Source organism: Arvicanthis niloticus, chromosome 23, assembly GCF_011762505.2.
Source record: "Arvicanthis niloticus isolate mArvNil1 chromosome 23, mArvNil1.pat.X, whole genome shotgun sequence".
NCBI lineage: Eukaryota > Metazoa > Chordata > Mammalia > Rodentia > Muridae > Arvicanthis > Arvicanthis niloticus.
Window position 1 is genome coordinate 31,086,709 of NC_133430.1, and position 21,363 is coordinate 31,108,071.

Sequence of the window (21,363 nt, forward strand, 5' to 3'; positions counted from 1 at the left end):
TTTGCTTGCTTGCTTGCTTGCTTGAATTGTTTGAACTTTGAGACCTATGGACAGAATTGTCTTTCCTCCCTGGCCATTGTTTAGCCGTTGAAGCAACCGACTTCATTCCACTTACGATGTCTTTGTATTGTTTTGTTTCTGTAGAGTCCACAAACACCCGGGTCCTGTACTTCAGCATCTTCTCCATGTTCTGCCTCATCGGACTGGCCACCTGGCAGGTCTTCTACCTTCGCCGCTTCTTCAAGGCCAAGAAGTTGATAGAGTAATGAGGGTCAGTCTCTGTCCCTGAGCCAGCAGAACATCGCTGGGACGAGCCTGGCCTAGCCAAGGCCATCCTACTAACAGTACCATCAAGGCACAGTTGAGCTGTCTTGCCAGAACTGATTCTTTTGGTGTGGGAGAACATGGGCACCACCTACACCCAACAAGTCAGTGAGGACTTTTTAACACAGTAGGATTTGGACTGGTTTTGCAACAAGATTATTAAAGTCGCCTATGGAAAAAACAACAACAAACAGAGGTTACCTAGATAACGCCAAAGCCAGCATTCGTCCTGGGTTGCCTCACAGCATCTGTCTGAGCTGTTTGCTCTTTTTCCCACTTGCTCATCGCCTTGGTCCTTCACTCTAGTTCTCCTCCAAGATTTCTCTGACCTCGGTCAGCTCTTTCTTATCAGTTGTCTCTTTGGTTTCCTTGTGAAAACACCTTGAACTTCTCTTGGTCCTTAGATGAAATGTTTACATAGCTTCTGGTGATATCCTTCATAATTTTATGTCTCCTAAAAGGGTCATGGGTGGAACACATAAAAAAGTGAGCTTTGAACTGTAGATAATCTCTTAAAAGAAAATCTCATTTTAGACCATTAAAATGTTTGTGCTCGACTGCTTGAAGTCCTTGTGTATGTGTGTTTAGTTCTCTCCAGCTTATCACTTGTAGATCTTGTCGATCATTTCAAGGTAGAGTAGTTCCCTCACTGGTCTTCATTCTGTGCTGTTGTAGCTAGCCACTCCCTTCTTCAGCTCAGGTTCTGGCTCCTTAATCTGCTCACCTGTTCTGAACCTTTGTAACTCTGTTATGTAAGGTCATCATGAGTGTAACCTTTGGAGCTTGACTTTCTCCACTCGGCATAATTCCCATGAGGTGCCCCTCAAAGGTGTAGCACATACTGATTTTCCTCCAGGTTATAGATGGTACTGCATTGTGCTTAAAGGTCATAGGGGTAGATCTGGGGATTTGGCCCTTAACTACTAAAGTTCTTATGTGAATGTACGTCTTCCTCACTCTGGGATAAATGCTTAAGAGGGCAGTTGCTATGCTGTGTGGGAAACTCACGTGGTTCTAAAGGAAGCTGCCCTGCTCTTGTCTAGGGTGGCTGTAGCGTGTTACATTTCCACACTCTTGTTACTCTTTATCATTGCTATTTTAACTTAGCCCCTCGAATGGGTGCCCGTGATATCTCATTATGATCTTAATTTGCATTTTCCTAATGGCAGATGGGGCTAAGCATCCTTGCTGGTGCTTGTCACTTGCCATCTGTATGTCCTGTCAGTGAAATGTCTGTTGGTGGCTTTTGCCCGTTTTCTATATGGATCATTTGTTCGCTTCACTGTTGCGTTCTGTGTGGGTCCTCTAGCAAATGGGTGGTTGCTTGAACTTTTCATAAAACTTGTACCAGGAAAAATGAGTACACTTTACCAGCCCTTCATACGTGGCCAATCACTGATCTAATTCCTGTTCTTCAGTGTTATCTCAGAGACTTGGACATACCGGGTTTAACTTGGACATCTGGGAAAGTCACAGATAGTAAATACTTGAAAATATATGTGGTAAAAACAAAGCCAAGGCTCACTTGGTAAGAGTTTTAGGTACCTCAAGGCAGTACCTCAGGTAGGTAGAATGCCTACCTAACATATGAAAGGCTCTGGGCCTGATTGCCAGCACCAGGGAGGAAAGTAGGTACAAACGCTTGTTAACGGGAAAAATACTCACTCATCACCTAACATCCTTCCCACTTCTCCTGAGAAAGTGGGTAATCTTTTAACCTTGTTGACCTGTTACAGGACTTAATTGTAGTTCTGAGAATTACAGGACTTGCAGTAAAGAAGTGGAATATTGAAGTTATCAGAGAACACCGTTAAGATGGCCTGGATGAAATATGAAAGTGAAGGGAAATGATTTATGTGGTTAAGTCTCAGGCTGTTCTGTTAAGCTTCCCGTTACTATAAACTCAAAAGCCTTTTTTGTCTTCTGATTCCCATAAACTCTTCTTGCATGGCATCAAGTGTTCTCTGGTACAGCAGTGCCATCTGCTGTTGAAAAATGATAGGTCTCACTTCTAAGATCTTAGCATGCAAGTCCTCACCATGGCAACAGCAGATGGTCAGAAATCTGTAACATTCCTATATCAAGTGATAGAAGAACAATTTAAGTATGAAGAGAATAAACAATAAAAGAATAAACTTTTGGGTCAAAATCCATCTGTAGACTTTTAAATGCAAAACCCCAGTAGTCTAACAAGAGGTTCCTATTCTCTGACTTGTGCCTTCCCCTCTTTAAAGAACAATGACAGCCACTCTATTAGTTTTCTGTTTTGTGTTCTGAAAAATGTCAGTTTTCAGAGTAGAGAAAGTAGAGCATTCTGTCCATGGTTTTGTTTCCAAGAACAACTGTAAACTTAAGCTTTGGAGAACTGAAATTCTTTCAAGTCCTCTCGTTCGTTTTGATTCATACCAAAACCAACCAAACTGGACATTGTGCTTTCAGTTTAATGGAAGAGCATTTGCCTTTGATGGTAGGCTAGCACAAAAGCATGTGTGCTTTTATAAACAGCTGTATTATCTGCTTCCCCCCATTTTCAGCATATTCAAAATAATCTGAGAATAATACAGTTTCAATAAGCTTTGTTCTGTACCATTGCCATTACCCCTTTACCCCCCACCCTATCAGAGCCATCTTCTGTTGTTAATGGGAAGAGGCATGTGGGATTTATACAGGCTCACCTGTTGGAGATTTTTGTGTAAACTTTCACAAATAAAGGCTAGCAGAAACCAAGCGAGGTGTGTTAATCTGTCAATCTTTAGTGCCCCTTTGTCTGGGATAGCAATGATCCCTCTATATTGCTGCTTTTTAAAGTAGAGAGAGTGAAAACTGATGAATTAAAGAAAAAAAAAGTCACTGATTTACTCCAGATGGATACAGTTTATCTGTGAACTAGTAAACCATTACATACATGTATTCCTTATGTCACTAGTCATTTCTTGTGTGGACTCTGGACTCTAAGCTGCTCTGTAGCATCTTTTCTTGCAGCTACCACTGGAGTTGTTTCCTCCAGAGTTTCTCCCTTGCCTCTGTTCCTGAAATGTCCCTTCAGTTTAGAACCCTGGGGTGTTTTGGTTTTGCATTTTTGACCCCTCTGGGTAAACTGCACCCCAGACAACAAAGGGCAATTTCTCTTCCCCCCTTTTTTTTTTAAATTTTTATTGGATATTTTATTAACATTTCAGATGTTATCCCCTTACCCCATTTCCCCCCACCCTGTCCAGGAACCCCCTATCCCATCCCTCCTCCTCCTGCTTCTATGAGGATGTGCCCCCACTTAGCCCCCACCCTCGAATTACCCCACATTTGGCATCCAGCCTTCATGAGACCACCCCTTTAACTTTTTAATATTTTTCATGAATATTCCTTATTAAATTTTTATTCTTATGTGTATGGTGTTCTGCCTGCATATATGTCTGTGCACATCTGGGGAAGCTATAAGAACAGGTCAGATCACCAGGGACTGGAGTTAGAGACAGTCGTGAACTGCCATGGGAATCAAACCTGGGTTCTCTGGAAAAGCAGCAGGTACTCTTAATTGCTGAGCCATCTCTTCATCTCCCCATGAATCTTCTTTCTAAAAGCCAGCATGAAATGTTTTATAGATATTAGCTGTCCACACACACAAACGATTTATTAGTAAATCCATAGCCTACTGTGAATCCTTTTTAACACTGTTTTCCAGGTTTTTGTTTTGTTGGGTGTTTTTTTGTTTTTGGTTTTGTTTTGTTTTGTTTTAAAGGCAGAATCCTTGTGTAGACCAGACTGGTCTCAAACTCATAGCAGTCCCCTTGCCTTATTCGTCCAAGAATTGTGTTTGAAAGGATGAACAACCATACCTGGCCAAGTATATTTTAACATTAAAAAATGCTTTGTGGGAGCTGAGAAGATATCTTAAGTCTGTAAAGAACATGGCACAGAAGCACGAACACCTGAGTTTGGTTCTTAGCATTCATGTGCGAAGCTGTGCATAAGAGGTGACTTGTGCTTCCAATCCCAGTCCTGGACAGGCAGAGACGACGGGGATCCTGGGCCCTGTGGCCTATAAGCCTAACCTAACCACTGAGCTTTAGGTCTTGGTGAGGGACTATCTCTCAAGAAAACCAAGATGGATGGCTCCTGAGAAATGACACATAAGGCTGACCTGTAACTCATAAGTGCATACAAACGGATACACACGAAGTGTTTTCTCGCTGGTGTTTTAGGGAGCACAGTGAGCTCAGCAGAGCTGATAAACGGACTGGAGAGCTGGCTTAGTGGTGGAAAGCGCTTGCAGCTGCTCTTGCGGAAGAGCATTGTTAGATGTTTGGTTCCTAGTGCCTACATTGGAATTCCAGTTCCAGGAGTGCCCCTCTGAGCTTTATGGGCACGAGGTATACACGTACTATATATACACACACAGGCAAAACCGCTCATACATACGAAATAAAAGTAATCTTTAAAAAACTTAGAAATTAACTCGTTTCGATCATGTCATTTGTTATATTTACATACTTTATAAGTTATTCTGCTTGGTGATGTCCTCCCATATATGAGCCACATGCATAATTTAAAATGTTGCAGTATCACAAAAAAGTAAAAAGAAACAAGTAGAATTAAGTATCAGCAGTGTTTAATTAGTGTGTTATAAATATTGCCATGTGCCATCAATATAAAAATGATTCATGTTTCCTATTTTAATATAAAACCTTTGAAATCCAGCGTGCATTTACACCTACAGTGTAGGTGTTTAGTAGTTGCTCGTAGCTAGTGGCTATAGTAGCAGACAGTGGAAGTATATGTAGACTTTGGTCCTTATTGACCAAATTTTTCCAGTGATTTTATGGGCCCTGGTGGTTTGGCATTCACAAGTTAGAAATTGGCAACATAGGACACTGTTCATTTGTTAAAATATGAAAATGGTCTGTTTTGACCAAAGGCCTTTAAAATAAATGTTGAGGATCTCAAGGTTTATGGGTATTTACAGATTAGTTTTAGGCCGGGCATGTGACTGACATCTGTAGTCCTAGCACTTGGGAGGCTGAAGTAGGAAGCATGTTGTGAATTTGAGGCTAGCCTATGCTACATAGTCCCAGGCCAGCTTGGGTTGTAACCTGAGAGTTTTGTCTCAAAAAAATAAAATTAGTTTTAGTTCACTCTAATGAATTCAGCGAGAACTTTCTGTACACTCTAAGATTCAAAAGAACATTCCATTAATTAAACTTAAGATCTGTAAGCATAATTACAGTCATTCACAGTTTGAGGCAGTCATGTTAAAGACAGCTAAATAGTTCTTTAGTTCAAAGGGAGCAGGAAGGTGAATTGTTAGACTTCAGATTTCTTGAAAGTCAATGCTTATAATTTTAAGTAATCTGATTACCCCATCACTTCAGCTCAAATATATAACGACTTCCTATTCTGTTAGAGTTGTTTAGCTAAAATCTACTGTGCCCAGGTAAATAAGAGGCAATATTTATTCTCAAAGTGCCTTCTCATCACTATTAATACTTTTAATTTGGGTATTCCTGAAAATCCTTCACATGGCCAGCAAGCTCACCTTCTATCCACACCTCCTAAATGCTTTTTGGAAACCTTGAACTTTTAAAAGTGCTTACTTACACAAAATTGTTACTGCCTCATTATTTCCTGTTCTTTGGAAGACTGGTCCCCATGAGGATAGGAAAGTGAGAGAGCTCAAAATTCAGAAAGATTTGTATAACTAGAACACTCAGAAAGCAAAATCAGTGAACAGGCATTCTCAGGCAGTGTGACATAGTCGTGGGATAACAACCTGATAGTCATTCAACAACACCCCCCCCCCCTTCTTTTAAGTCTCTACTATTTGGCCACACAGTTTCTGGGTACTGATGATTTATAGCAATGAAAAGGCAAAGCCCAAGCTCTCATGGGACTGACATTCTAACAAATGGAAACAGCAATAAAAGCTGTATACATCAAAATGTGACAGATAAGCATCCTTAAAGCAGCAATGATAATAGGTTGGGAGGCCTGTGTTAGTTTGGGCTGGATGTGAAAAAGAGATTTAGTTCAATGCAAGCATCATACAAGCGGGCTATCATTACATAATGTAAACACTGGATCCAGAGAGTCAGACAACAGCAATCTCTGTGGTCTACTGTCCAGATGTGATGTGAAACGTCACTGCATATTAAATGGAACATGTCTGAGGTGCAGAATATGAACTCAACCCTCACACCGATCTTGTCTTCTTTCTGTATGAGAGGTCTATTTAGTTAAGCCCTAGACTAAACTTCCAGATTTCCGGCCTCTACCTTACCACATTCTACCTGATCACCAAGCCTAAACGTCCCTCAGATGGATTTCTGAAATTTGAACCTCTTCACCCAGTGACAACTGCCTCAGCACCTCCTAGAATAGAAATGGCCGCCAGTCTTTGTTCTGGCTTTCTGAGTTCTTTGTAAAAATGGAAATTAGGTCTTACCCTAAGGTGACCAAAGTAATAAACTGAGCCAGACACTTAAGCAAAAGGATGTTTTAGTCATTATGCTTGAGAAAGCAAGCTTGAAGCAGATTTCCTCAGAAGACTAGAGCCTTGAGAGGCAGCAAGATGGCTCTGTGGGTAAAAGTTCTTGCCTTGCAAATATGGCAACTTGAATTCAATCGGCAGAACCCATGGTGGAAAGAAACTACAAAATTATCCTCTGATGGCAGCATGTATCATGGAAGTACCTCCTCTATCCCCCCATCATGTATATATACACACAATGATTAAATACACACACACTTGGGACATAGAGCCCTGATCATATAGTCCTTTAATTTCCCGCTGTCCACAGGAAACACCAAACTGTACAACATACAAATTGTACTTCCTGCTTCTACCCACCAAGTGTAATGGCGCCAGCCCCGTAACTTCTTATTTTCATCACACCCTGCCCTTTCCTAATTCTGGGATCAGACTGCAGGGTTTGACCCGAAAGCTCCTCCTAACTAGCTGTATCACGTAAGACAAACCCCACCCCACCCCCCAACAGACACATAAACCTTGTTTTCATGGTACTGTGAAGATTTGGGGCCATAATATCATTTTAAAAAAAACAAAAACAAAACCCTTTAGCATAGTCCCCACTTAGACAACCCTGTGGTGGTCATAGTCCTGCAACTTTATAGACCTGAAAAAGAAAAAAAAATTGTAAAAGTTCACACTAGTTATGAAGTTGTTTAAGGTAGCATAATAATGAAACTGTATTGACTGTATTGCAATTCCCTTGGTGTCTTGAGGGTAGGAAGCATCCATTCTGTGTTCTCAAATATGGTGAATGTCTGGCACCTGATGTTTCAGGAATGCTTCATGTTGAGGCTGGAGAAGATGAGAAGGGAGGAGAGAACGGCATCAAGTAGGTCTAAGGTATTTTACAAGTTGTGAAGAGGGGACCTATGGTGGTCCTAGGAGAAAGCTCCTAACCTGCTGACTCAGATGTCAGCAGACAAATGTTTTAGCTTGCTCCATTATCTTTACTACAATATCTCTACAAACAAGAGCCCTGCCCAACAAGCCAAGTGACTGCGACCACAGTCACAGCTCTTGGGGCAAACTTGCCGCCAAGATTAGTCTGAACCACCTCCGAAGTCTGACGCAGTCTGGAGAGCTGGTAGAGGATGTAGGGAAGCGGTCAGCAGGCCCGCTGTGTGGTCGCTCTTCGGCTTCCACGACACTCACAGGTGCTATGGCCAGCAACGCCCAAGGTGTGCGGGACGCATCGGCAACCAGTGGACACGCGAAGGCGGAGGAAAAACCTCAGCGAGCCGGAAACACCGAGAACTGCTTCCGGGTCAGGGGGCAGGAGCCACCATGGAAGCTCGCTGGGCCGAGGGGCCGCCTAAGCCGCTGGCTGCTGCGGTCTGAGGCCAGTGAGGCGCTACGCGGCCGGGGCTGCCCGCCGTGGATACGCAGGCGGCTCCCGCCGAGCTGCATCCTCCGCCGCCATGTCGGTGCTGGGCGAGTACGAGCGACACTGCGATTCCATCAACTCGGACTTCGGAAGCGAGTCCGGGGGCGTCGGGGACTCGGGCCCGGGGCCCAGTGCTAGCCCGGGGCCGCGAGCCGGCGGTGCGGCGGAGCAGGAGGAGCTGCACTACATCCCCATCCGCGTCCTGGGCCGCGGAGCCTTTGGGGAGGCCACGCTGTACCGCCGCACCGAGGTAGCGGCCCTCGGCTCCGGCCGCTGCCGGGCCTCCCCGCGCCCTCCTTCCCGGCCCCGCTTTTTAGTGCTGCTTGCCCCTAGCCCTCTACATTCAGGCGTCCCCTGGGGTTTCCGTCTCGGGGGCCCCACCGTGCTTTCGCTTCGCTTGCTCTAGGAAATTGATTTTATCACCGCTGTCATTGAGCGGTCTTATGAATTTTAGCTTTTCCGTTTGTAATTGAACTTAGCGATAACTACCAACCCTCCCCCCCCACGCTCCTCTTCCCCCCCCCAAAAAAAAAAAACTTTACTTTTTGTAAAGGTTATTTTGAGATCCAAAGGAAGGTGCTTTGCACATTTGGAGCAGTCTATAAAAGCTTACTTCCTTTCGTATAGCTGTTCAAGGTCGGGATGGGGAGTTGGTGTGTACTTCCAAATAGCCACACTAGCAGTTACAACACACACTGCTAGTTCTGTGGGTTTTGGTTTTTTTGTTTTGTTTTGTTTTTGTTTTTTTCATAATGATCACTCGGAGGATTTTCTTGATCACCAGAAAGATCATTGTGTCTTGTTTTTGTTGTTGTCTTGTTTCTTCTTGCTTTTCCTTCAGTGATTGGTTGATTGATTGGTGTAGTTGGTTCTGGGGAAACAAGGACCCCTTTCTTTGAGAACCCAAGAAAGCTAAGTCATTTTTCCCACCTTCTAGCATAAGTTCACAGTCATGGGTCACTGACTCCGAAATTAAGAATGTGTACTGATTTAGAACCCTGTAGTAATGATTCTACTCCCAAAAACTAACCATAACTTGGGTTTAATCGCCACAGCCTGAAAGCTCTAGCTTTAGGGTAAACATTTAATGAGAACTTGCTGAGGTTGCAGAAGGTGATTCATGCACCTGCAATTCTAGTGTCTGCTCCCAGGCAGCACTTTGTGCTGCGGATAAAACAGGCTTTGCCAATGCTGGGAAGGCATTCTACCACTGAGCCATACCTCCAGCTCCCAGCATGTATCTAAGACTGAAAGTTGAAAGAAAAGTAGTTGTGAGAAAATATCTTTGTGTTCTTTTCTATTCCAATAACCCATTAATGGACATTCTCATCTGTAGTAGTCTGTGTTCTTATTTGTGCCCAAAGATGAGTGTCACTATTATTGTCTAGCATTTAAGTCAGTATTTTTAAGTGGCTCACTCTCTCAAGGTTTAGCTGAGAGCACCAGTTTCCTATCTCTGTCTTACATGTCATGTTCAACTTGATTACTAGCTTTGAGTTAATTTTATCACACTTCTCAGAACTGTATGACGCTCTCTCTGTCACATGGTATTTATAAGATATGAACTTACAACGCTTCTTAGGAGCAGCCCTTTCCCTCTAGGTTGTAGTTCAGGGAGAAAGCCGGTCAGTGATGTTGGTAACAGGGTCTCAGGTGTGGATATCCAAAGGAGAAAAAAAAAGGACCGAGGACTCCCTGTGCAGGGCCTGAGGAAGAGTCCTACTTACATGTATGGTAAAAAGTTTGAAAGACCTTGCTGAGGTATTCTAAAGGAATGTTACTGTGGGTGCTGGTAGGCTAGGAAGCAGTAGCTAAAGAATGGAGTAACGGTTAGGTCAGTCTGCATGGAAGTAATGGCAGCTTATGAGGACTAAAAAAAGCTGTGTGGGGGGGAGTCTTATTCAGAAAGAGTAAATGAAAGCCATGAAGTTTATGAAATCGGGCAGGTTTAATGCTTGCATTTTATAAGCCCCTGTAGTCTGATAAAGATACTGCTGCACACTTTCCTTCCTCAAATTCTAGCTCTGCCACAGGCCCTATTATTAGGGACCTCAGCATCCCTCAACAGAATCCCTGAGATCAAGTCATCTAATACTAATACCCGGAACTGATACTGTGCAAAGTAAGGGCAGCAATAAAGTAATGTTTTGATTTTTTTTCTCTGAATTTATTTGTGCATATGTGTGGAGGTCAGAGGACAGCTTGTGGGCGTCAGTTCTTCCACCGTGCAGACACTGGGGCCAAATTCAACTTATCCGATTTGACAGTATGCACCTTTACCCCCGAAGCCAACTTACTAGTCCTTAAAATAACATTATATTTTCAAAAAGATTTTGGGGTTTTTGTTTTGTTTTGTTTGTTTGTTTTTCTAGACAGGGTTTCTCTGTATAGCCCTGGCTGTCCTGGAACTCACTCTGTAGACCAGGTTGGCCTCGAACCCAGACTGGGTATGTGCAAGTGAGTGGTGGACCCTTCAAAGTCTAGGTGCATTGGATCCCACCCAGGCCCTCCTAGAGTCAAAGCTATAGGCATTTATGAGCTGCCCAAAGTGGACACTGGTAATCAAACTCTGATTCTCTGCAAAAGCAATATGTTCTTTTAAACACATAACCATCTTTCTGAGCCAGAAAATACCACCTTCAACCCTTGTTTCCCCATAGTTCTTCAGCAAATTATAACTGCAGAACCTTGAAAGTCTGTTAAAAGGAGTAAAGAGTCATTCTTTGCCCCAGGAGGTTTTCTTTCTAGGCTCACGGGTTGGGTATGGACCCATGCACTGCCAGGCAAGAGGAAAACACACTGCCTCTGCTCCTGTGTTGTAGGATGACTCACTGGTGGTATGGAAGGAAGTTGATTTGACCCGGCTTTCTGAGAAGGAACGTCGAGATGCCTTGAATGAGATTGTCATTCTGGCGCTGCTGCAGCACGACAACATTATTGCCTACTACAATCACTTCATGGACAACACCACGCTGCTGATTGAGCTGGAGTATTGTAACGGTAAGCAGAGCTCAGTGGGAAGTTCTCAGACACTCACAGGACGTTCTTACTGTGAGGGAGAGGGGCATAAGAACAGACCTGGAATGATAAAACTTTAAATGGATTTCTGGAGAAATGGCTGAAGCCCTGGAGAAATGCAAGATGATGTTCAGAGAGTGAGGAGAGTTTCCCTCCATCATTCTTTCTTAAAGAGTTCTAAGCCGGGCGGTGGTGGCGCACACCTTTAATCCCAGCACTTGGGAGGCAGAGGCAGGCGGATTTCTGAGTTCGAGGCCAGCCTGGTCTACAGAGTGAGTAACAGGACAGCCAAGGCTATACAGAGAAACCCTGTCTCAAAAAACCAAAAAAAAAAAAAAAAAAAAAAGAGTTCTAGCCATCTCCAAGTTACTGAGTTTTGTGGTGAGGAATGGGTTCTTTCTGGTTTTTTTTTTTTTTTTTTTTTTTTTTTTTTTTTTTTTTTGGTGAGTCTCGTAAGTCTTAATACATCTCAGGCTTGTATAACCCAGATTGGCCTTGAACTGATAGCAGTCCTGCTTGTCTCCCTAGGGCTGAGATTGCAGGTGTCAGCCACCACTCCTGGCACTGCAAATCAGTTTTTCAGTTGTATTTTGTATATATTTTTCAGGGTTTTCCTCATGGAATGACAGTTCACCATTTTAGACATAGCACAGTACCACATGGTGCAATGTTTAATGAAATCTTATATGGGATATTTATTTACATTAACTTCAACTAATGCTATTCTACTAATAAATGGTCTTAAAATCATAAAGAAATGAGAAAGGCAGTGTGGTGTGACCTTATTTTTATGGTTTCTGATTTCTTGGACACATTTTTTTATATGTATAGATAGCAGTTCTGCCTAGTTGTTGTAAAAACTAAATTCTAACTGACCTCACTTCCTGAGTTCCATTGCCCTCTTACCTTGGGGGGAAAAACAGCCTTGTGCCTCAGTTGCCTCATCTTAAATGAGTTTGTTGATTCTAAAGATTTATTAAGTGAGTTCTTTATATAAAGCAAGTTGCTAACAAGCCTTATTATCTACCAGTCTTTCTACACATGAGAATCTCCAGAGGCCTTTTCTGAGCTGCACATTAAGGAAGTACCAGCTTATTCATCTACACTGTTGCTTTGTGATTAGTTCTGGTTCTGAACAACCCTAAATATACAGTTATCTTTTTAAGATTTATTATTATTTTTTATGTGCATTGGTGTTTTGACTGTCTGTATGTCTGTATGAGGGCATCAGATCCCCTGGAACTGGAATCACAGATACTTGTGAGCTGCCGTTTGGGGGTTGGGACTTGAAAGTCCTCTGGAAGACTCTGGATCCTCTGGAAGAGCAGCCAGTGCACTTAACAGCCAAGCCATCTCTCTAGCTCTACAAGTAATTTTTAAAGTAACAGGGGCCTTACATAAGTCACTTCCTTTCGGGTTAAGAGAAACTAGAACAAATGATACTTTTTTTTTCACACTTCATTACTGAATTGCAGGGGAGGAGAATTGTAAAAAATTATTCATAAATTGGAACTGTAGGTAGGAAATAAGATGAAATTTATACTTATTTCGTAGAAAGAAATGAGTAAAAGTAATAATAACTTAAAACCATCTAGGAGTAGGCCCTAGATTTTAGGAAACCTTTTTAGTACAAAGAAAAAGTTATTTATAAACACTGTATTTTTAAACCGGTGCATCATAGGTGTAATCTCCAGGTTCTAGTAGTCACACTGACAAAACTGCTACAAAAATACTGAGTCTAGAAAGAACACACTCTGGCTTTGAAGCTGTTTCTCTAGAGATACATGAGTGAGCTTCACTCTCAGGTTTTTTAAAGCTGAGAGTTCCCATTTTTGTATTGAGCATCTTGTATGGGGCTGGGGCAAACTTTTGACAAATATTTCTGACAGGTAGATGAAAAGAATTTTGTACCTATATAAAAAACACAAGAGGTGTCGGGCAGTGGTGGCGCACGCCTTTAATCCCAGCACTTGGGAGGCAGAGGCAGGCGGATTTCTGAGTTCGAGGCCAGCCTGGTCTACAGAGTGAGTTCCAGGACAGCCAGGACTACACAGAGAAACCCTGTCTCGAAAAACAAAGACAAACAAACAAACAAGCAAACAAACAGCACAAGAGGGAAGGATGCAGAGCCCTTCACTTCCTGATGTCACCTATTAAAGGCCATCATTTTAACACAGCACCAAGTGTTCGTCTCCGTTGAGCAACTCAACCTGTTTTTTGTTTACTTGTAGGCGGGAACCTCTATGACAAAATCCTTCGTCAGAAGGACAAGTTGTTCGAAGAAGAGGTAATTTATACGTGTGGCAGGAAGCTAGATTATGTTTAATTCTGCATTCTGGTTCTGTCTTTACTCTTCCAACAATGAAGAGTGTTTTTTTCCTTTTGTTCAGACTCCTTCCAGGCTCTGAGTGATATTCATGAGAAAGGAAACCTAACAAGGAAGCTGTCTATAGCTGCTTCCTAACCGTTTTACCTCCACACCATGATTCACTATGGGCTTTCTTTCCTGGTTCTATTACTGCATACTGGTATGCCCAGTTTTCTGTACCTTTGCATTCTTCCTGGGGTTCTTCCCACAAGTTGCTTACCGTACTGTATGTAATGCCCTTGGAACTATTTTAGATGACCTGTGTTTCCTGTGTACCCTTACTACTTTTCTTTGCCTACTCAACCTACAAGCAAGGGCTATCAAGTTATGCTGAGCTGTAACCTCTGGTTGCAGCTTCGTGTGTGTGTGTGTGTGTGTGTGTGTGTGTGTGTGTGTGTGTGTGTGTGTGTATTTAAATAGGGTTTTTGTTTCTAATCCAAATACAACATTTTGAATCTGCAGATGGTGGTGTGGTACCTTTTTCAGATTGTTTCAGCAGTGAGCTGTATCCATAAAGCTGGAATCCTCCATAGGTAATGTCTGAAGAGAAACTTGTGGATTGGAATCTTCACTCCTAATCCAGCTGTGCCCTCAGGACCCCCGTTAGCAGATTCATGTCAGGTTTCCCTCACTGATGATGAGGGAAGGAGTGAGTAAAGAAGGGCAGTATCAGTGATCTTGAGGTTAACCCAGGTTTGGAATCTAGGAAGATTCTCCGAGGTGGCTAGATACCTAAGTAATAGTTATTTCTCATAGTTGTACTTTAGAGTTGAGTTCATTGATTATCAGTGAAGCCCAGAAAGTGCTGTAAAGGGAGTTCATAGTAAATGTTTTCTCTGAGGAAAAGTAGTTGGCAATTGTTAGTTCTGCAAATTTATTTTTATTTAAATACAAAAGTATTCATTTTATATGATTTTTCCAGGTATTTAATAAAAATTTGGAGAGAAAGGTTACCATTCATCTCTTGCAACAGAAGAAAACCATTCTAAGAACCCTTCCACCTTATACTCTTCCAAAGCAAGTGACCATTGCTAGCGACGGATTATAATACACAGAAACCAGAGTTTCTGCTAGTGGTTCGTCCCTTTAGATAGACTGTATTTCTTTAAAGCTACCAAATGTCTGCCTACATTGCATGGTTGTTACTTCCTTTTTAAAAGTAAAGAAGTATACTGTTCTGGTTTCCTCACATTTTGTAATAAAAGAAGCCAAGTGTGAACCAGCCAGGGATGGTGTTATATGTGATCAGTTCATCTTTAGAAAGGGGCCAGCAGCTTTATTTCGATAATTGAAACAGCCTTGTATGCTGTTTCTGAGTCAGGCAGTCTCTTGCACCTTAACAGATTATTTGAAACTTTGACATCAACTATGTGTTAAGGTATATAATTCAGGACCTAACTGGTAGCTGAAAAGCAGTGTATCTTCTAGGAATATGGTTTTCTGGAGCACTGTTCTGTCATCTGACTCCTCCCCCAGTGACATCCTTTGATGGGAAGCCCTAGAGAGTGAAGATAGTTCTCTGCCCTCCTTTCCTAAACCCCTTTTCCAGTATTAAACTGGTGGTGAGCACTGTGTGGGGCATTTACAACCTGTGACAGAAACCAGGAGGTGCTAGCACTCATTTTTATTCTATTCAGATCCCAGGAAAAGGTAGGTGGGGAAGTTAGGTCATTGTTACAGTGACTTAATATATTATTTTTTTTTTCAGAGATATAAAGACATTAAATATTTTTCTGACCAAGGCAAATCTGATAAAGCTTGGAGACTATGGCCTAGCAAAGAAACTTAATTCTGAGTACTCTATGGCTGAAACAGTGAGTATAGTCTTTATCTTTTTCTTGTTTTTTGAAGTTTTTAAAAATATATGTTCATACATGTGCCTGCATATGTGAATCACCACATAAGTACAGGTGCCTATAGAGACCAGAAGAGGATATTGGGGTTATAGGCAGTTGTGAGCCAACAACTGTGGCTGCTGGGAGCCACACCTGGGTCCTCTGCAGGAGTTATAAGTACTCTTAGCCACAGGGCCATCTCTGCGGCTCCCTGATATGTTTCTTTGTTTATTTTGTATGAGCACACATGATGCATATGGAGCTTACAGGAAGATCTGTGGGCGTCACGACTCTGTCACATGTATCCTGGGGCTCAAACTCAGGTTGTCAGGCTTGGCAGCAAGTACCATTAGCAGCTGAGCCATCCTTCCAGATTTTAAGAAGATCATTAGTTAAAAAGCAGACCTACGATGGCCTTTAGGACAATGATCTTATCCTTAGCATTAAAATCCAAGTACTACATCTCTGGTTTTACAGTGTTCTGCTCTTAAAAGAACATGGGAATGTAAATTAATACAATTAACTTTGTCCTAATGTTTTCTCATATTAAGACATGCGTGCAAACAATGTAGACTTGAGAGTCTGTTTCAGGAACTCAGTATTTGTACAGTAATGGCCAATTCCTTATGGAATTTTTTTTCTGAAAAAACTAAGATTTGACTGCTAACTTTTAGCTAGTTAAATGCAATAAGAAATGATACAAAAATATATAAATGTCATTTAAGCCTTTGACAATTGTGCTTTGCTAACTAAAGATATAAATACCTTTATATAAAATACTTAATATAAAATATAAAGATATAAAGAACCTGTGTTCTTGAAAGTGGTGTAGCTAATACATATACACAACATTCTTATTTTCCTACCTTTGTGTTCTCTTTTGAGGTAGTGACATCGGTGTAGCCCAGATAAGCCTTGACCTAGACATCCTCCTGCCTCAGTGATAGGATTACAGGTGTGTGCTGCTGTGTCCAACTTTCAAAGACCATTCTTTTAGATTTTTTTTTGAAACAGGGCCTCAAACCCTCTACATAGCCAAGATCTTGATCGTGATCTAGCCATTGACCGGCTCCCATCTCCCAAGTGCTGGACTTACAGGCACTACCACTGTGCCAGCTCCAAGCCCATTTTTGTTGTTTTGGATTTTGTTGTTTATGTGTATGGGTATTTTGCCAGAAGCAGGCATCACACCAGAAGGTATCAGATCCACGGGGACTGGAGTTACAAACAATTGTCATTTTTGTCATATAGGTGCTGGGTATTGAATCCAGGTCCTCTGGAAGAGCGTCCAATGCTCTTAACCACTGAGTCATCTCTCCAGGCCCATTCTTAGTATGTTGGTTTAACAAATATCAATTTGGGCCATTTGGAATATTTCATTATTTGTCTTTCAGTTAGAACCTTTAACTCCTTTATTCAGTTGCCATCTCTCACTACCTTTTAGCTTTTTCCCACTGGTAAACTTTATTTTTTTTTTAAAGATTTATTAGTGTGTGTGTGTGCACAAGTGCACACACACATAGCACTTGCATGTGTGTGCCTATGTAGGCCAGAAGTGGGCATTGGATGCCTTGAACTTGAGGTACAGGCATTTGTGAGCTGCCTGATGTGGGTGCTGGTTTTCAAACTCCAGTCCTCTCTAATAAAGGACTTGAGCATTGAGTCCTCTTCACCCCAAATTGGTAAACTCTTAAATGTGTCTCTATATTAGCCAAGGTTCTCCATAGGATCAGAACTAATAGGATGATTCTATATTAAAAGGAGACTTGTTAGAGTGCTATACAGGCTGTGGTCCAGCTAGCTCAATGATAGCTATCTCCTAAAGGAAAGGCCTCAAGGCCAGATGTCTCAGTTGGTCTCTGGTCTGTGTTGGAGTCCTGAAAGAGTAGATTCTAATATCAATGAAGGAATGCCTCTGGAGTAAGATAAATGAACTTGCCAGCAAGAGGAGGGCAAACAGGCAAAAAGTAAACGCTTCCTTTTATTGTGGGCTGCCACTAGACAGCGTGGCTCACACTTTGGGTGAGTCTTTGGATCTGGATGTAGGGTGGGTGTTTCCATGTCAGATGACCCAATCAAGAAAAATTCCTTACAGGTGTGCGCTGCTGCTTGGGTTTTAGGTGATTCCAAATGTGGTCAAGTTGTCCAGCAAGATTAGCCATCACAGTCTCTTACCTGTTTACAGTCTGGAGTAGACCTTGAGTGTGAAGTCTGTGTGAGGCCTGAACCACTGAGCTGTAGTCTCCCAAGTTACCCATAGTGCTTTCCCGAAAGTTGCCCGTTAGTAAGTGGCCCAGGAGATTTGCTAAGAATACTGTTTCTCCTGCTGTGCAGGGCTGGCCCTCTGCCATGGAGCTGAACCCTCAGCTCTACTTGAGTCCTTGAGTTGGCATCATCTCACAAAACGCTTTTGCAACTGTTTTTAATGAGTGCTTTGTGATTGTTAGCACTAATTCCTTTAACTCTTTTTTTTTTTTTTTTTTTTTTTTTTTTTGGTTTTTTGGTTTTTTTGGTTTTTTCGAGACAGGGTTTCTCTGTATAGTCTTGGCTGTCCTGGAACTCACTCTGTAGACCAGGCTGGCCTCGAACTCAGAGATCCGCCTGCCTCTGCCTCCCAAGTGCTAGGACTAAAGGCGTGCGCCACCACCGCCTGGCTCCTTTAACTCTTAATTTACCTGTTGAAATGGTTATATAGTTACCCGAGAAAAGAAGTTAATTCTGTTTTTTTGTTGTTTCTGTTGTTTAGCTTGTGGGCACTCCATATTACATGTCTCCAGAGCTTTGCCAAGGAGTAAAGTACAATTTCAAGTCTGATATCTGGGCAGTTGGCTGTGTCATTTTTGAACTGCTTACTCTGAAAAGAACATTTGATGCTACAGTAAGTTGTGTATTGTCCCCATATTGCAGTGTGGTACGTGTTGAAGTGAATCAACTTCAGTTATTCCTGAAATTCCAATTTCCTGAACAGAAATCACCTGTAGTAAAAATGAATGAATGAATGAATGAATGAGGGGCCTGTAGTTAGACCCTGGGTTATATAAGCAAGCAATTGGAGCACTGTGCTTGAATTTGTTGACCATAATTTTAAAAGTCTAGAGCAGTGGTTCTCAACCTATGGGTGGAGATTCTTTTGGGGGTCTAATGACTCTTTCACAGGGGCCAAATATCAGATATCCTACATATCAGATAATTACATTATAATTCATAACAGTAGTAAAATTTCAGTTATGAAGTAACAACTAAATAATGTTATGGTTAGGGGTTACCACGCATGTATTAAAGGGTCGCAGCATTAGGAAGGTTGAGCTCCACTGAGGTAGCATCATCTGTGTGATGCTACAGTTTGGAAAAGCCATTTGATTTCTTTTTTTGTTTTGTTTTTCTTTTTTTCTTTTATTTTTTTTTCTTTGCCATTTCATTTCTTATACTTTAGCTGTGTCAGTTTTGTTTTGTTTTTAAGCTGAATCATGTTGTGTATAACACCTATCAAAATATTTTGAAACATCACACACTTCCTAAGTAAATGGACAGCAAATCTTTAAATCTTTTTCTTTTCTTTTCTTTAAAGCCTAATTAAAAAAAAAAAAAGCTGTTTCTCAAACTTTGATTTGCATTCAGAATCACTTGAGTATCTTGTTAAAATGCAGATTCTGTGTGAACAGGTCAGGGTGGGATGGGCCATGTTCTGTGTTTTTAACAAGCTCTTAGATGCTGCTGTTGGCTGTATTCCATGGCCTGAACTCTGAAGTAGCCCAAGTGGCTCCACATGGCCAGGTGTGAGAATGTAGACAAATCATTTCTGTGACCCTGCTTCCTCACTCTCACCTGAGAATGATGCCCAGCTCCCTGTGGAGATCTTCTGATGCTGTGTATGGGAAAGGAAATGTAGGGTAATGCAGACTCACCAGTCTGTTTTGAGCCCTGTTTCTTTTCCTAATTGGTATACTCTAATTCTCCTAAATAGTGGAGTAAGAAAAGCAACTTGTGGAGTAGACAGGCTTTAGAAGCTTCGGGGGCCTTGGGTTTGGGGTGGGTTTGGGAAGGTGTTTTGTTGTTGTTTTGGTTTAGTTTGGTTTGATTTTTGAGATAGAGTTTCTCTATGTAGCCCTGGATGTCCTGGAACTCACTCTATATAGATCAGGCTAGCTTTGAACTCAGACCTGTCTCTGCCTCTCCAGTGCTGGGATTAAAGGACTGTGCCACTACTACCCAGCTGATGCCTTGTTTTTTTGTTGTTTTTGTTGTTGTTGTTCGTTTTTTACTACCTGTGATTTTGAGCAAGTTGTATTATATTTCAGAGCTCCATTTTTCTTGTGTACAAATTAATGATGCTAATGACTTCCTTATATTATGTTTATAAAGATAAAAAGATATATGTAATATGCCTGTCTAGTTTGCAGTAGTTCCTTAGTAAGATGGTGGTGGTTTTGTTACACTGCTGTTAACTATCCTATTTTAAGATATTTTGTGAACTTTTTGCTGGAGGCAAATTAGTTAGCAAGGGAATTGCAGAAAACCAAACATGCTTCATCATACTTCTTTTTGTGAGAGTTGGGCACGGTCTCATGTAGAGCATGCTGGCCTACTCACTATTTACCCAGGGATGACTTTAAACTTCGGATATTTTTTTCTGCATGTATGACAGTATGCCACATGAGTGCCTGGTATCTGCAGAGGTCAGAAGACAGTGTTGAATCCTCCAGAATAGGAGTAACACATAGTTGTGAACCACCCTGTGGGTGCTGGGGATTGAACCTGGGTCCTCTAGAAAAGCACCCAGTGCTCTTTAACTACTGAGTCATCCCTCAAGCCCAAAAATGCTATCTTTGTATAACCAGGAACAATGTAGTCATCCTTTTCTTCTAGAACCCACTCAACCTATGTGTGAAGATCGTGCAAGGAATCCGGGCCATGGAAGTTGACTCTAGTCAGTATTCTTTGGAACTGATCCAGTTGGTACACGCATGCCTGGACCAGGTAGGCCTGATGTATTCATCTGTTTCATATAACCTCAGCATTTGGGGTCTGACATAGACATGAAGCACACAGAACCATGCCTACCTTCTCAAGCTTGTCTCAGGATAAACATTGGTAATTCAGGAACACAAGTAAACCTGTGTGCTTTAGCAAACAAACTCTTATTCTATTTTTAATCCTTTTCAAAATTATGTATTTATTTATTTATTTTTATGTGCATTGGTGTTTTGCCTGCATTTTTGCCTGTGTCAGGGAGTCAAATCCCCTGGAACTGAAATTATAGACAGGTGTGAGCTTCCTTGTAGGTGCTGGGAATTGAATCCAGGTCCTCTGGAAGAGCAGCCAGTGCTCTTGAGTGGCCTCTCCAGCCCTTATTTTTTTCTAATATGAAAATACGTAATTATAAGATGGTTTTTAATATCTAAATTGTATTTCTTTTTTTTTTTATGGTCAAGTTTTGGGGGTTTTTTGTCTTTTTTTTTTTTTTTTTTTTTTAAAACAAGGTTTGTCACTACACAGCTCAGGCTTGACCTTGAACTTGCTGTGACCCTCTGGTCTCAGCTTCCTGCATGCTGAGACTATAGGAATATACCATCATATCTTGTAGGAGGATAACTGGTTTTATAAAACTATAGTCAGGTATAATAAATTCTTAACATAAAAAATATATAGCTCTATCAAAGTTTCTTTTTTTAACGATTTTGATTTTATGTACATTAATGACTTGACTGCATGTATGTGTGCGTTAGGGTGTTGGAGTTCCTGGATCAGGAGTTCTAGACAGTTGTGAGCTGCCATGTGGATGCCAGGAACTGAACCTCTAGACAAACAACCAGTTTCTTAACTGTATTCATTTCTAGTGTTACTGATGGTGTGGGCACAAAGCATGAGCATCAGATTCACCAGTTGGGGATCTTAGAAGGAAAAAGATGAT

At 41.6% G+C, this 21,363-nt stretch overlaps 2 protein-coding genes across 2 annotated transcripts in view; both read left to right on the forward strand.

Annotated features, from left to right (window-relative positions):
* The window catches only part of Tmed10 (transmembrane p24 trafficking protein 10), a 32,602-nt gene extending 29,551 nt beyond the window's left edge, over nucleotides 1-3,051 (forward strand). The window contains exon 5 of the mRNA XM_076921633.1: nucleotides 145-3,051. Coding sequence (XP_076777748.1) covers nucleotides 145-266 — 122 coding nt within the window. The 3' untranslated portion in view covers nucleotides 267-3,051. The remainder of the gene's footprint in view (nucleotides 1-144) is intronic.
* A 5,058-nt stretch (nucleotides 3,052-8,109) lies between these two features.
* The window catches only part of Nek9 (NIMA related kinase 9), a 40,584-nt gene continuing 27,330 nt past the window's right edge, over nucleotides 8,110-21,363 (forward strand). Inside the window, exons 1-7 of the mRNA XM_076921631.1 lie at nucleotides 8,110-8,481; nucleotides 11,054-11,231; nucleotides 13,481-13,536; nucleotides 14,080-14,150; nucleotides 15,326-15,431; nucleotides 18,199-18,330; nucleotides 20,319-20,429. Of these exons, the coding sequence (XP_076777746.1) occupies nucleotides 8,266-8,481; nucleotides 11,054-11,231; nucleotides 13,481-13,536; nucleotides 14,080-14,150; nucleotides 15,326-15,431; nucleotides 18,199-18,330; nucleotides 20,319-20,429 (870 nt within the window). The 5' untranslated portion in view covers nucleotides 8,110-8,265. The remainder of the gene's footprint in view (nucleotides 8,482-11,053; nucleotides 11,232-13,480; nucleotides 13,537-14,079; nucleotides 14,151-15,325; nucleotides 15,432-18,198; nucleotides 18,331-20,318; nucleotides 20,430-21,363) is intronic.